At 37.2% G+C, this 16,715-nt stretch overlaps 1 protein-coding gene across 4 annotated transcripts in view; it reads left to right on the top strand.

Moving 5' to 3' along the window:
• LOC129780464 (hemicentin-1-like) overlaps positions 1-16,715 on the top strand; it is a 366,959-nt gene that overhangs the window by 256,388 nt on the left and 93,856 nt on the right. For all 4 annotated transcript variants that reach the window (XM_055788773.1, XM_055788774.1, XM_055788775.1 and 1 more), the window contains exon 3: positions 651-767. In XM_055788773.1, coding sequence (XP_055644748.1) covers positions 651-767 — 117 coding nt within the window. The remainder of the gene's footprint in view (positions 1-650; positions 768-16,715) is intronic.

The following is a 16,715-nucleotide window of genomic DNA, read 5'->3' on the forward strand; positions in this document are numbered from 1 at the left end:
GCATGATTGATTTTTTTTTCGTTTGCTTTCCAGTCTCAGCCCACCATCGTGCGCGTGGGAAAAATCGGTTGGAACCATCACTGATTTATAATTAACATTGGAGTGAAACTTATTTCATATCGCATAATTAATCTCCTGCCATCGCGCGTCCGTCGTTCATTATAACTTTGACACCACTTACTCGGTTCCCTCGGTGAGAAAGTTGGGAGTGTTCCAAGAATGGCTCAAGTCTTAATGGCCAAGACGAAGATAAAAAACTGATAAGGGAAAAAACTAAAAAAAACAATGTAGCCTTGGTGAAGGACGAAAATGCAACTGGATCGAATTAGGGAAAGAAGGGTAATTGGTTGGAAAAAACGAGATCTCGTACTCGCGAACGACGTCGATTAAATATAGATTCCTCGCTTTAGTTCACCGTAGCGTTGTTGCTCCAAATAAATCGATTGCTACCCGATTCATTATGAATGCTGACCGCAATTTCATTGAGAAGATCCGGCGAAATACTAGCAGCAAAAAATGCACTTCATTTGCATTGATTCTATTTTCCCGTTGATTTAAATATTTGAACAGACCATCTAGATATCCTATCCGTACCCGATGAATATTGATTGTACCTTTCCTACTCTTTCTCCCTCTCTCTCTATTACCAGGTGAAGCAGCCAGCCAGATATTGAACAAAGCGGAGCCCCTTTTCATCACCCGGTCGGAAGCGTTCAAATTTGCCGTCGGTGACACCATCACGTTGCCCTGCGAGGTATCTTCACCAGGTAAGTGCAGGGCGGTTGGCACGATAACCGGCTTTCGACTTGTGACACACGAGAGGAACCGGGGGGTCGGAGCTATTTCCAGCATTGACCTTTCCACCGAATCGATGATTCGATGTAGTGATGGTTGCGGTTTGTGGCAACCAACGGAAGGTAGTGAAAGTTCCGATGAACATTTTAATAGTGCATAAATTTTGCACGTAGTGAACTGGCGAGAGGTATAACGCGTCTCCATTAAAAGTGTTTGATGGAAACGCATGGTAGTGACATATGTTACGGACAAATAGTGCTCAAAAATGTAGCAGACTTCAACAATCAAAAAAGCTGCGAAGCACTATTGAAATATCTTCCCGTCTGAGGTTCTCCTGTACCAACGGCGCTCTTCCCACTGGGAGGCAAAAGCATTTAAACAACACAATGGCTCTGGCGAACGTAAAATGTCACATTTTGAAATTAGTCAATTTCGCAGTTAGCATTGCCTTCGCAACGAATGCTCATGCTGCAAGTCAATTTGGGTTAAGCTACCGATGGACTAGAATCGACCAGAATGAAAAAATCCCCGGACCGGTTTGGTGATTCTATATGTCCCGACATTCGTTAATCGTCATCACTTTTCGCAAGTTGATGATGATCGTTTTCCAATTCGTTCGTTTATCACCAACTGTTTTTTTTTTGTGTTTTGTCTGGTTCACGGTATGGACTGACCTATGCGTATTGTCATCTATCTTTTCTGACACAGTTCAAATCATTTTCTCGACGGGGCTGGAAAATGGTCACACATTCGTTCTAGTTTGCCCCAGCCGCTGCATTAATCTAGCATCCATGTCCATGCACACGTTTTTGTTTGTTGGACAGCGATTATTCCAATTGACGTCGGTACGGGTTTACGTATTGCGTTCACAAGGAGAATACCCCGCTGCCTGGTATCATCTAATCCCTAGACCAAAGCGCTCCAAATGAACCATCAAGTGAATCAGATGTCGTCGTGTCGGGCGCGCCAGACGAACGAATCTTGGGAACTGGTAAAGTGGAAGCAAAGCGATCGGATCCATTTTAAATTGCAACTCACATCACACGGCGCACCTTGATGGATGCTGGACGCACCACACTCCTGCTGATCGGGGATTTAGAGCTGTGCCCATCACTAGTATTGTCAATCGGGACGATAAATTGCTTTCGATTTTGCTGCGGCGTTGGCTACGGTTATTGGCAACAATGTAATGGTTTGCTAAAAACGATTCAAATGATCCATCAGTGCCGGCTGACTGACTGAGCATTGAATGGTTTTGCTTTCTCCGGCTGGTCTGTTCATACGTAGGACTACGTCTATCGTTAAGAGTATCAAATCGAAAAAAAAACATGTTAACTTTTATTGTTTTTTTTATAATTCAGATTAGAGATGAAACGGATACCCGGTTACTATCCGGTATCCGGTATATCCGGCCGGATACCGGATATTCAAAACAAATCAATAATTTCTCATTAATAAATCATAACAAAATATCTCATTAACATCTTTCATACATTGTTCAAAGGACAAGCGAACACCTTATTCTAACGATTTGCTTAAACTGGAATATTTATTTTAATTAGAATTAAATCAATATAAGAACTCTTGAGTCACAAATTTAGTGTAGGCTTTAACCTTTTGATTTATTACGGTAACTGTAGATTAGGTATACTTCAGGTAGATTAAGGAATTTCTGGCTATTCCGTACACGGTTGAACGGGATAAGCTCAAACCTTCAGGTTGGATTTAAGCTAATTTGAATGACATAGTAATTAGTTTAAGAATCTTCCCACGTTTTAGTTTGAATAACCTAAAAATCTTTAGCTCTAGTATAACTATTTAAATTACAGTTGATAGTTGATAGCAACAAATCTTGCCAATTAACGCCTATTGTATCCAATTAATTCCTTTTATACAGTCAAAGCTCTCTATAGTGACAAATCTCTCTATATCGACATTTCCAAAGGTCCCTTGAAAATCGCATAGAAATTCTTTTCTTTATAGCGACATTTCTCTATAACGACCATTCCCTGTAGCGACACATTTCCGCTCATACAAGACATTCTCTATTGCGACAATTTTCAATAACACTCCATGCACAGTGCTATAATAATTAGTTGAATTGGACTTAGTATATAACTATGAAAGAAAATAGTCTATGTTATGATTTGTGAACATCAATCATATGTTCGCGCGCAACTGATATGAATTTTCGGATACTTTACAAAAACAGAGAAATTTAAATTTGAAACTTATTACTTAATCTGAACACATATTTAGATGCAGTTCTGCTGACGGTACATTTTAAAATTCTGTTCAAAATTCTACTGCACATAATCAGCTGTACCATTTCGTATAGCGAAAGAGCAACCCAAACAATATTTCTCGAAAGAGACGTGATCACTCTGAAGTTCTCTGATGCGTAGTGGGAAGCAATCTAAACGATACTGTGTGGGTAAAAAGGAATCAATAGGGGAAAAGCGGTGAAAATAAACACCCTAAGGAATATGCCCATTTACTGCGTCCACATACCGCTACAGTCTCCGCTCTTCGAAGAATATTATAGCTTAACTAATTGTTGTTCATGATATCAAATGGTTTTTATTATAAAAAATAAAAATAGTACATTTTTCATTCAAAGTAAAAAAGATGTAAAATGGAACACTTTTTTATCGTGCGGTTAAAATGATCACATGGTGGTGGTAATATGGGCTATTACACATATCATGCTAAATGGGATATATATGCCTGTTCCTTATCTAAATTTGTTTAAATCATTATTCAAATAATAGGTACATGTATGAATCAAGCTGAGCTTGTTCACCTAGAGTAGGAATTAGAATTTTCTCATACGTACAAAAACGTAGTAAGAAACATATAACGCTTCATATATTGAGGTTTGGTTTTGGTTGCGGTGGCATATTTTCCCAGGGTAAAAGCCACAAAAGGAACGCATTGAAAAGTAACATGTGAGGTAGATCAGGTAGGAAAACCATAACATTATAAGTCGTTATCTAGTGGTGGCCCATTTTACCCCAAACAACATAGTCATTTCGAATGCGAATTAATCACTAAAACCAAATAAAATATCTGTTTACCTCTCATTGAATATGTGAACAGATGTTTAAACTGATGATTTGTCGAAGATATCAGGTCGAATAATTGAAGTTTCAGGGGAAATTTCTTAAATACGATGCGCGCAAAATTACATTCGAACGGCTACGGTAAGAGAAATTTATGATTCATTTATTATTGTTTACATTTTACAGTTTCATGCATTACCGGGTGTCTTAAATAGCTTCAAATGTTCTAAGAATAGGATAATGAAGATGTATCAATTGGGATTTAATTTTAATTATCGAATTTTGAGCACTGGTTCATTTTACCAACCCTGTTCATTTTACCCTCATTTCCCCTACATATTAGCTGTTGTGGATCACGTTTTCTTGTCCATCTTGATTCTGGCGCAAATAAAATCCATTCCGCTAGAACAGTGCTAGAGGAAGACAAAAAAGAATGCTATCAGTTTCCCCTATCTCTATTCAGTTGCCAGACATCTGAACTCAACACAAACTTAGCGCAAACAATCCACTATTGTTAATTGCTTGGTCAAAGCTGATTTTGTGAAATCATACAATTTGATGTGGATCAACGAAAATAGCATTGATAACGACATCGGCCGTTATGTATTCCGATCAAAGTCGAAGCGGTCGTTGAACAAGGAGGAGAACAACTTTTGAAGGTTGGAAGAACAAGAACAAACTTATGCGAAGGAGCAATTTTGTCTGACGATGCCATAATAAAACCAGTGCAAGAGCAATCATCTATAGATAGCAATGATGATGAAACTCATTCAGTGTCTGATTAAGTAGTTCACAGTGGAACTATAAGCCCACCCTCTCAAAACCAGTTATATGATGCTTTCAAAACTATTTATATTGGTTTATTAACTAAAACAAATTTACCAAAGGACAGCTTTTCATTTTATTTTTTTTAATTTAAAGAGAAATGTGTTGGGGGACAAATTAGCTGAATTTTGTATGTATTGTTCAATGTTTTGATTTAAGGGTGTTAGAAATCAATTTCCTTTGTTGATGATGTAATTTTATGGTTTCGTGTGAACTTGAGCTTTTCTCTCTTTATAACGACAATCAAATTCTCTATAGCGGCAGTCCCTTGCAATGTCGCTTTAGAGAGCTTTCACTGTATTTTTTGTCAACTTTCTTCTTCCTCATCATTTCTTTTATTATCCTCTATTTCTATCTTCTGTCATACGTGGCTTGCTACTCTGCACGATCTTTAATCGCTGTTTATAGCAGTTAGCAGGGTGGTTAGATACTTTATTCGCGGCAACAATATATGATTATAAACAAGACTCGATAACGGAGATGCAAGTTTTTTATAATTAAATTAATTTTAACTTATAACAGAACAAAATATTAAAATATTAAAATTATAGTAAATCACTTTTAATACTTTTAATTGATATTTTTTAATACTTTTAATAAATTTTAGGTGTACCGGTTAGTTTCTTCGGTTTTACAACAGATGGCGTAACTTGATTATTATTCCAGTGAATCAAATTTCCAGACATTCGTTGGAAAGCTACTGTCATTGCGCGTCTTTTCCAGTTTCAAAAAGTTGAAGCGTAAACAATATAGTTTTTTGCCACTTCGAATATGTCGGATTTCGTACCAACGAGAGTGTTATTGCGGGTAGTGTTACTTCATTACTTCAACATGAAGAAACAAGCTGCGGTAAGACATCGCGTTTTGGTGGAAGTTTATGGTGACCATGCCCCAGCTGAGCGAACGTGTTAGACGTGGTTTGCGCGGTTTGAAAGTGGTAGTTCTGACTTGGAAGACGAATAAAGTTCCGGACCACCAAAAAAGATTGAAGATGAAGAATTGGAGGCTTTAAGGCTTACTCGATCAAGATCCGTCACAAACGCAACAAGAACTTGCAGATACACTTGCATGCACGGTGCATTCAGCAAACTATATCCGATCGTTAAAAAGCCGTAATCTCCAGACATTGGTCCGTCCGATTGCTACCTTCTACGATCGATGCAACATGGCTTGGTTGAACAGCACTTCTCCAATTTGGATGAAGTCAAAAATTGTGTAGCATCTCTACTCACCCTTCTTCTCGTCGATTCATGGTTAGCCGACAAACCGGCCGATTATGTCCGCAAAGGGATCCGTGATTTGCCAGAAAGATGGGGAAAAGTTGTGACTAGCGATGGGAAATACTTTGAATATTAAATTTGTAACCATTTTTGCAGAATAAAGTAAATTTTTTTGAAAAAAACCAAGAAACTTACCGGTACTCCTATTACTTTTTTTGATAACTTTTAATAACAGTACTCTGGATTAACCAGTAGTATTTTTTATGGAAAAATAATACATTTTCAGCAGTTGTTGGTGACGATGGATTACGCTTTGCCAGCCAGCTTCGGAGAACAGTTTTGCGCTGTAAACACTACTGCAAGGAGCCGAATGTTTTCCAATTTTTAAGTAATTTTCCACCGAAACAAATCTTCAAACACGCAATCTTTTCATCAACTCGGTGACCAAACCTATTTTTATTTGAACGTTTTTGATTAGTAAAAAGCTAACCGCGAGATGGGTGCCGCGTTTGCTGGCCGTCGACCAAAAACAGTGGCGCGATGATGATTCAACAGCCAGCTTTGCAGAAAATAAATGTGTTGATTATGCTTGTTTGCGTTTTTTAACGTCCTAATTGTGAATCACAACCAGAACCAGTAAGAGTTAGTGATAACAATAATACAGTGAATTATTTCGATACGCTTGCCTTTCGTCCTGAAATACTCCTGGTCCTATGCCTTCAGATAATTCAATTGGCAGCAAGCCTCGTATCTTCCAGCTTTCAACTTCCCAGCCCGACACTAAAACAACAATCAAATCCAATTGTCGCACTGGATATACTTCTATCAGGGCGCAAACTTTCCGGAGAGAGCGAACCAAAGTACTACGGCAACTCAATTCTGCGCCAATTAAACTAAATAATGCTTTTATTAAATGAAACTTATTACGGCCCGGCCGAGACGAGGCAGGGCGCAATCATTAAAGTTTTATCAATCCAATTTTACGAAACTTTGCTCCAAGGAGATTCTGACTTCCGTTCTGTTCCCAAGTTGGGTGGAAAACGGGCTGCTTGGTCTCTGCTCTCTTTGGACAGAGTACGTGTCAAGCAGATATAATATTACATCGCTGGCCAAACTGAAAGACTCATGCCGTACCCTCGGAACTGATAGTCCATTACATCTAATTCAACTGTTAATAAAATTAGCCACATCTGAATAAATACTGTGATTATCTCTCTGCGCTCGTGTCAATCGCTTCCCGAACGTTCTGTTCGATGTTTCTCGTACACGTTAATCAGTACCATCCAACTCGAAGCGTTCAAAATCTACTCCAACTCATTGTATTACGATATTTCGAGGAAAACTCTTTGTTTATTCATCCGTAAGCATTCGCGTAATTGGTACCGGTAATAACTAGTGCACTAACCACTAATAATAAAGTGCATATAACCACATCTGATCTAGGTCACACGATTGCAAATGCAGCGACCGAGGTCTCCCCCGATACTGTTATGGTTGGAGTAAGACAAAGAAATGAAATCAATGTCAGGCCACAAAATAGAATTTGCTGAAAGCTTCCATTAGAATACGAAATTATTCATCTAGTGTAGAATCGACTGTGGACTGAAAAGATAATTGCCTTATTGTACCGAGCGGGTCCGTTCGACACTGTTGACATCCCGAGTTTCCCATTTAATAGCAATTATGTCAGCTCCGCATTCGGTACTTTCATTATGCTTATTAGTGTTACGCTGGACACCGACATCAATTTCCAAAGTTATTCTTAGTCGTTGCATTCGCTGATTTGATGGCAACAGATAATGTCCATCGTCACTGCAAAATCATATTCTCCCCCTCCTGGCTGATGACACGATGGTCACACAGAAAAGCATACCCGGAGAGAACAGAGAATAAATTTTGCAAATGAATTGCTTGTTTCCATTAGCGTTACAAGTTCTTGGTGCATTAGAATTGTCCAGTCAACGGACAAAATGGGACACCTCCTACGAGCCATTTGCTCTCGATTCCTCCCATGGTCTAGATTCCGCATCGGGTCTGGTTGGCGTGATGACATAAAAGTGATTGCTATACTTCGATAATTGAAACTCTATTACTGGAAAAAAGGCTGACTTGTGAAGCGGAAAGAAGGTCACTTGCAATTTCTTTGTTCTTCTTTTGATCAAACGTACTCATTTATAGAGGTGTATACATGAGGGCATATACTACAACATCTTTCGTACTGATATCAAGAGTTTTTGAGAATTATATACGACTATTAGCTTATTCAGAATTTGTCATTAGAACAAAGTGCATCACGATAGGCGAAAATGGAATCAATTTTTTCTAATTGGTCAGACTTTAGATCAAAATATAGAGTTCATCTTGTGTGTAGATCGTACAAATCGAATGAAAAAAGTTACAGGAGGGTTGTGTCCATGACACGACCGCATAATTGACGTAGGATTACGTTAGGCTATCTGTTGATTTTGGATATGTTTGAAGAATTACATCGTTAAACTCTTTGATAATGATTTGGTGGATCTTAAAATAGCCTTTTGTTTGGTTGTTAGGTATTGTTTGTTCACTCAACCAGTGTTTACCAAGTGATGATGACAGAATAATGGTAAACCGTCGTTGGATGGTGCGTATCAGATAAAAGATACCGAAATGGAACGAGATATGATGAAAACCGCCCTCTGTGATCCTAGAAGAGATGCTTCCTGTGTTATGTATGGATGAACTAAAGAAAATAAAACTCACTAATGTAATATAGGATAATTACCAATACCGAACACAATTATCAATTTTTCTCATCAGTAATATAAGGTACACCGGGGCAAGTTAAAACGGAAATCGTAACATTTACTAGGATGATTGATTGACGTGATAAATATATATATATATACGTTACACCACAACAGACCGACCAGAGCATGCCCGAAGCCAAAGCGTCAGCAGAATCAATCCACATAGCAACAGAGACAGCCAGACAGAGCCAACAACGTGCGGCCGCATACCCACTAAATCGATGACGCGTGCAATATGAACCAGACCACGCGATCGAAGCTTGCAGGATAATCAGGCCATACCAAGAATGAAGAGACAGCAGAATGTAATTAACAAAAAGGCTTGTAGAATTATATTCGAGTCAGTTCTTAATCGAGGTTCAGATAGTTAACAATAAATTATTGTGTCGTTAAGCTAATAAAAGTTTTTTTAAAAACCCGTTCTCGTATATCACGGCATAATTTATATATATGTATATATTAAACATTAACATTATAACTCACCCCATAGTTTTTTCAATCCTGAGGCAGATTTCAACCAGTGAAAATCGGATATTTTTTAAGTATTGCTGCAGATGCCGGATGTTATATGTCAGTGACTGCTATATGAATGAATGATGCTGAATTAACACAATAAGAATTATTCATATTTCGTTCCTCAGAAATTTCACACAGACATGATACATGTCAAATTTGTTAATTATGCAATTAGGGGTCGTTAAAATATAACGTTACGCAATTTGTTTACTATTTTAGACTCCATCTTCCCTACATAACATGTAACAAATGGTCATTTGCATAGAGATGTTTAGATTTAGTTGGATTTACTTCTAAACAAGTTCCTACAAGGCATCCCCTTCTCCCTTTCTGAGTGCGTTACGTAATATTTGAATATTTAAATGATCTCATAAACCTCATTAGTGGTCGTTTTGAGAGGCTCTACTCTGACATGGTCTAACACTCCTGATGATATTGTCGTATGTTAATTCCTAGCCCATATTTCGTGTATTAAACTACTCCTCCACATTTTACGTGTACCAATACCTTTCACTAATTTTTTATATGTGATTCCTTCAATTTAGTGTTCCATAAATCAGTTGTAGCAACACATTATACTATATGTAGAGCATATGGGAAATCACGTTTTCTAATATTTCTTCACTTTTTCAATTTTTCTCGCCGTATAAACTTTCCTTGGTTGAAAATGAACACAAAAACAGACAGCTTAAACCAAACGACCCGTTCTCGAGCGGGAACACACCTTGGTTTTTATTTATTAGCAATGCCGATTTCCTCTGGGTACCTTGGTTTTGATGTCTCTGTTAGGGAACACATTTCGGTGGGAACAAAAGCTTCCCCTACTTTAATGCATTGGCGATGCCGGTTTGCCCCAGGCAGCTTGGTTTTGATGTCTCTGTTAGGGACCCGCCTCATGTATCGTCAATTTCGACCAATCAGAAGTGGGTATTTCCGTTAGGATAGGGGTTGAGATTTTTCAATTGTTCGATAGTTAGTTTAATGAAATATATTATTTTATTCAATGTAAAAAAATGTTATGAAGTGCCGAAATTGATTGACGCAAAAATCTCATCAATCCATCATGAAATGACTGAGCAATAAGCGTTTGAAATTGGACAATTTTCACGATGTGCTCGATTTTCGATTTTCAATTTGTACCCCAATATGTTCCCGAAAGACGTAATCCTACGTCAAAACGAGAATGGTTGGTGTGTCTAGAATGAGAATGAGAATGAATTAATACAGCCAAATTTCCCCTATAGCCAAATTTTTATGAAAATGTAATTTTTTATCTTATTCATACAAAATACATACCAATTCAAAAACTTTGCTATTGGTTAAGTGGGTAATAAATAGATATGAAATTCAGTAAATATTAGGTGTAATTATAAATTAATAATACAAATTATTATTAATAATTTCTATTAAAATATTAGTCATTCCTATAATATGTTGGTTCACGTAACACAATTTATAAAGTATTTTTAATGTTTGAAATTAGAATTTGGGTTCATTCAAAGGGGTCAATTTTTAGACCACGTATACTCCCAAAATCAGTTTTCGTTCATGTCAACTCCTGGGAGGTTTTGGCAGGCGTACGTCTTCTTGCAGGTTGATGCTTCTTCATATATTCCCAACCGTGTTTGTTTTCCTGACTACATCAATTCCTCTGTGCATTTTGATCTGTCCATGAAGCAAGATATCCATGGAATACCAGATAATCTTCGATCGAGGATCGTTCCACCGATCTTTGATGCAAAGTATGGGGATATCAATTGTGACAATATGTATTTTACTGATGGGTCTTCTATGAATGAGTCCACAGGATTTGGAGTGTTCAACGAATTTTTTTAGCGCCTCCCACAGTCTTCAATATCCTTGCTCAGTGTAACGGATAGTCTTAGCTCTGTCGAAGCTATCCGTTCAGTGAGGCCGGAAAAGCACTCGCCGTACTTCCTTGAGAGAATACGAGAAATTTTGAGTGCTTTATCCAGACGCTGTTATGTCATTACCTTTGTCTGGGTCCCTTCACATTGCTCAATTCCGGGCAATGAGAGGGCTGACTCATTAGCAAAGGTAGGTGCAATTGAAGGGGATATTAATCAGCGTTAAATCTCCTTCAATGAATTTTATTCTTTAGTCCGCAAAAATACCATTGCTAACTGGCAACGCAAGTGGAATGAAGATGAATTGGGCCGGTGGTTTCACTCGATTATCTCTAAGGTTAGCCTCCAACCGTGGTTCAAAAGTCTAGACTTGAGTCGGGACTTCATTCGTACCTTCTCCCGACTCATGTCCAATCACTGTTCGTTAGATGCACTACTCTTCCGCTTCAATCTTGCCAGCAGCAATCTCTGCGTTTGTGGCAAAGGTTATCACGACATTGAACACGTTGTTTGGTCGTGCGAGTTGTATCTTGTCGACAGATCGAATTTAGTAAACTCCCTTCGGGCCCGAGGAAGACAGCCCAATGTGCCGGTGAGAGAAGTGTTGGCTCGGTTAGATCTTGATTACATGTCCCAAATATATGTTTTCCTTAAAGCTATCGATCATCGTGTGTGATTGTCCTTATACCCTCATCCCCTCCTTTTCTTCCTTCGCGAGCAATCGGTTCTCTTCTTACTAACAATAGAATAAGTTGAAATGTAAATACATAGTAGTTATTAGATAGGTTTAAGAGTTGAGTGTGATGAGTGTGAGTGAGAGTGTGAGTGTGAACATTGTCAACATATCCTTATATCCCATCCTATTCCTGATAAAAATATGTCACCCTTCTAAACTCGAGTCTACCGCGAGTAATCGGTTTCTACCTTATTAACAATATAATTAAGGAAAATTGTTCATAGATATACAGATATAATTAATATGTTTAGTTAAGAATTCGGCTTCTTTAAACTTATGTAATTGAGCCTGTAAAAATAAACGAATTAATAAAAAAAAACTTCTGGGAAACCGATATGACCGATATGGTCTAGACAATTCCTTAACCTAAGCCTAAAATGGCTAAGCGTTCGAAAAATCGAACAGCAACTTTGATAATTTTTCATGCCTTTGGAAAGCAACCATATGGTAATGTTTTTGCACCAAAAGATAGCTTAATTTAATTGCCTATCACTTACTATCAAGTTCATTCAATTTTGTATAACTTTATTGGGCAATAAATTCGATATAAAGCGAGCATGTTTGGAGGGTGTGTTCAATTTCAATTAAAAACCCAATAACAAATATATGTGAACTTTTCTACACTATTACTTTGATAAAAGAACATACATTGTGATATAGGTCAAAAATCATTCGATTGAGTCTCCTACAGGAAAATAACCGGAAAAACTGAGTGTTCGAAAAATCGAACGTTGGCCATAACGAACTTTTTTTTTCTGTTACATCAATACCAACACATCTAACTTCCGCAGCGCATTTCGGTTTGTTTACTTTGGAAGACGGAAGGTTTTTCATAGGTTTGAATTGTAAATGTTTGCAAATATCGATAATTAATGGCTCGAATTATCGATAATAATCGAATATTATTGAAAATCTGTATGATTTTTTGTCCGTAATAAGCTTAGGTGATGGCGGCCCGTAGAATTTCGTGAGTGGAGAAGCTGGAGGAAATGATCAGTACGTGTAAGGAGGATTCTAATGAAATTGCTGGTGTAAATATTCTTCCGCCGGACCGAATAATAACCTCCCAACCCTCTATGCCATTGTTTTTTCCCATCATTTTGGTACTTTGTAATGCTGTTCTACGCATTATTATCCCATGTCCCTGAATCAGCAACTGAGAAAAACGCAATCAAAATTTTCTAACATATTTGTCTACCAGAACCTTGAAGCTTTTCTAATTAGCAATACACTGGGGTTTTTTTTATAAGCAAAAAACTATTGTTTAATGAAATGTGAAAAGATTTCCTCAATTCAATCAATCCATCTTAGTTACGGGTTTAAAAATTCATGGTGAAATAGTTATGCCTAGAATATCAATATGGGACAATTGAACTTGATGTTGTTTTCTGAAATACTGGAGACAAACAATAAGTTCGTTTGTGTTTTCCGAAAGATTATGCATAAAAACATCGTTTTATGATGAAGGGAGTGATCTGCAATACCTTTGCTGAATCAAGGTGAAGACGTGATCTGTTAAACTTTTTTTATTTGTTTGAAAATTAATTCGTTCTTTCAAACCAGAAATGACTGTGATACAGTTATGCTTAGAATATCAACATGGGGCAATTGAGATTGTTGTTGTTTTTTTTAAAAGCTGTGAACAAACTATAATTTTTTTTTGTGTTTTTCCGGCATATTAGGCGTAAAAACATTGTGAAGAAAAGTGAAAATTATCAAAAAGTAACATGAGACAACTATGCGTATTTTTGCTAATTGAAGTAACATTTTTTTTTTTTTTTTTTAATTCGTTTATTTTTACAGGCTCAGTTACTTAAGTTTAAAGGAGCCGAATTCTTAAATATATTTTTAAAACTATATATATATATAGAAACAATTTTCTTACATCTATGGTTAGTAAGGTGGAAAACCGATTACTCGCGGTGTACTCGAGTTTAGAAGGGGAAGTAACATTTTGTTAGCAGTATGTTTGTACTGCCAAAAAAAAAATGCGGGTTTCGGTCAATGTTCGATTTTTCGAACAGTTTTTTCCCGGAAAATGGAAAATGGGAAAAAATAATTCTTGAACATTGGGGTTTTTTTGAAGGTCAATAATCGAAATTACTTCGATGGCTTTCGTTAAAAAAATAATTTTGACAGCTTGGTCGTTAATAGGTTAATGCTGCGACATTTGCGGTAGTGGAGAACCAGCCAAAATTGAGGTCGAAAAATGACTTCGTGCTCTTTCTCGTGCCTCCAACAACAAGAATTCATTGAGCCAATGGAATGCTGCAAAAAAGTTCAACTATTCTCAACAGTACATCTGCAAAACATTGAAAAGAGTCAAAATAAAGAGCGGAAAGAAGACAAGAGCCCCGGAATGCACTGAGAAACAGATTTAACGCGGAAATCTCAATGAATTCCTTTCTTTTAGTGTAAGAACACACTTTTGGAGTGTGGTTGCTATCCCACTGGCTAAACTGACCCTAAAGGTTCAGGTCCTTGCAAAGTTCTCTCATGGAAAAAAATCGACTCTATGAACAGCAAAAAAAATATCTTGAACTTGTTCTGGAATGATTAAATTTTAAAGCAGCTTGAAATATGTTGATAGATTGTGGAACAAAACTGCATATATATTACTAGAGAAGGTTTTATATGTGATGTAACCGCAAGGTTAACGTAGGACTACCTTTGGCTTGATAATCATTTGTTTGAAGTTGCATCTGAATCAATTCAAAATGAATGAATGGATATTTTGAGAATTTGCTGAACTTTCTTGTAAGTGTGTAAGTGGATGAGTATGAGTGTTGAATCATAATCACTTTACTGTGAGTGATTAAAAATAACACCGGAGTTTTTGTATCGAATAAGACTGTGAATTTGAAGCAGTGAGTTCGGGAGTTCGGGCATATGAACCATTAGCGCAAACACCTAGCTTAAGAAGAAAAAAAAAACAAAAATACAAATATATACACTACTTAGCTTAGGGGGTGTTGTTGACGTTAGCGTTGTGTATGTGTGTTTGAACACACCGGAACGTTGGACCTTTCGTCTCTCGCGGCTCCGTAATGCTTTTGTCATGTGGAGTCTTTTTTCGGTGATATTCTCACTGCAGCCAAGGTCAGAAACCTTAACTGTTCTCGAACACAGTTTACAGTTTACATTTTCTACCAACACAACAAAACTAAACAAAGAGTAAGAGAAAACGTTTCCTCTCGATAGTCTTGTCTCCTTTGCATAATTGCCGGCTAATTGCTACGATAGTACCGCTGCAAGAAAATCATTCCAAGAGAACTGCTTCTCTCGCTGCACTCAATTCTAACACATGCACACGCGGCCCGTCTGTAAACACGAACACATTGAAACCGGGCAAGTAACGCGGAGTTATTTTCTCGTCGATACCTAAAATGGTATAACAGAACCACACTTTCAAAGCAAAAATCACCGAACATCTAAACGAAACGGGACTATCTCATTGAATCGCGGCAGGCTGGCGGACAGGCTATCAATGATGGTCACTTCCACGCACAGGACTCGTATTTAACCACCACAATCCGTAACAATGTGACGAGCGTGGAACCACACGTCTATCGCGAACCGATGCCTAAACCGCACTCCAAATTTAGCATACGAAGGTTTTAGAGTGCAAGAAACGTTTCTATAGTAAGCAGACACTCCTCCCCCTCTCTAAAGCGGGGGCTGCGTTACTCGAGAATCAATCACGCAAACGGAACCAAATTTGGGATGTGAGGGTTTTTGGGTACGAGAAATGTCTCTATGATGGTATGACATCCCTCCCTCTTCTGGAATGGAGGGGAGAGGGGTTCCAAAAAAATAAAACACATATTTCAATCAAACATGCTCCAACCAAACATAACAATTGAAAATTTTCGGAAAACTCAGAATAAAATGGGAAAATTTGCAAAAATTCAATTCCCATATGTTCTACAATTTCATAGTGAAAGTGGAAATTGATTTTAATGTGATAAAACTCACTCCTATAGCATCTTCTATCTATATAAACGAAAATGAATCGCCGAATGGGTAATGAGACGATCTCTAGGAAGGAATTGTCCGATTTAAAGCTGTCTTGATTCTATCATATTTTCTGTATCAAACATTTATTCCATGTAACGGAGAAACATGTTATTTGCAAGTGATTAGAAAATCTTGAACGAGAACAGTTCTGCGATTGGACACATGAACGTGCGCTTAGTAAGAAAACGTGAATGTGATAACGAAAAATAAATTTTGAGCGGGGCGAAGTTTGTCGGGTCAGCTAGTAATTTTATAAATACTCATATATTATCAAGCGGTCAAAAGAACGCTCATGGTAGACAACGCTAGTGTATATGTGATTTTCAGAGGTAGAGATTGAAAAAAAATGAATCTTTATGATACATAGAAAAAAGTCGTACAGTAAGTGAAAAAATACATGGAAAGTGATATTTTTTAAATTTTGATTGAAATTTCAAAAGCGGTTATTTGACCGATCTGTTAGGTTCAATAAATTAGGTTTTCCACATTCAACATTCCACATTCATCTCGGTCGCATCCCGAGCTACCTTTCCACTCTTCAACTTATGTTTGGCAATTGACGAATTTCACGCCAACTAGACTGGCCATTGGCAGCAACGTTTCAGATTGTAGTGAAACGTTGTGGGTATAAAGACATCGATCATATAACTTTGCACGTTTGAACTATACAAAAAATTATGATACTACTTTTTGAAAAGGGTCAAAAAATTTTTCTTATTTTTTACAACAATTTATAACTCACTAACTATGATACCTAAAAAATTCTGGTCAAAGTATAAAAAAGGATTTTTTTTTGAATTTTGATAAAAAATACCAAAAATTTCTTGAAAAAAATTACACTGAAAAAAAATTATTTTAAAAATAGAAAATCATTTGTCTCTAAAACGTTT

This window comes from Toxorhynchites rutilus, chromosome 3 (assembly GCF_029784135.1).
Source record: "Toxorhynchites rutilus septentrionalis strain SRP chromosome 3, ASM2978413v1, whole genome shotgun sequence".
Taxonomy (NCBI): Eukaryota; Metazoa; Arthropoda; class Insecta; order Diptera; family Culicidae; genus Toxorhynchites; species Toxorhynchites rutilus.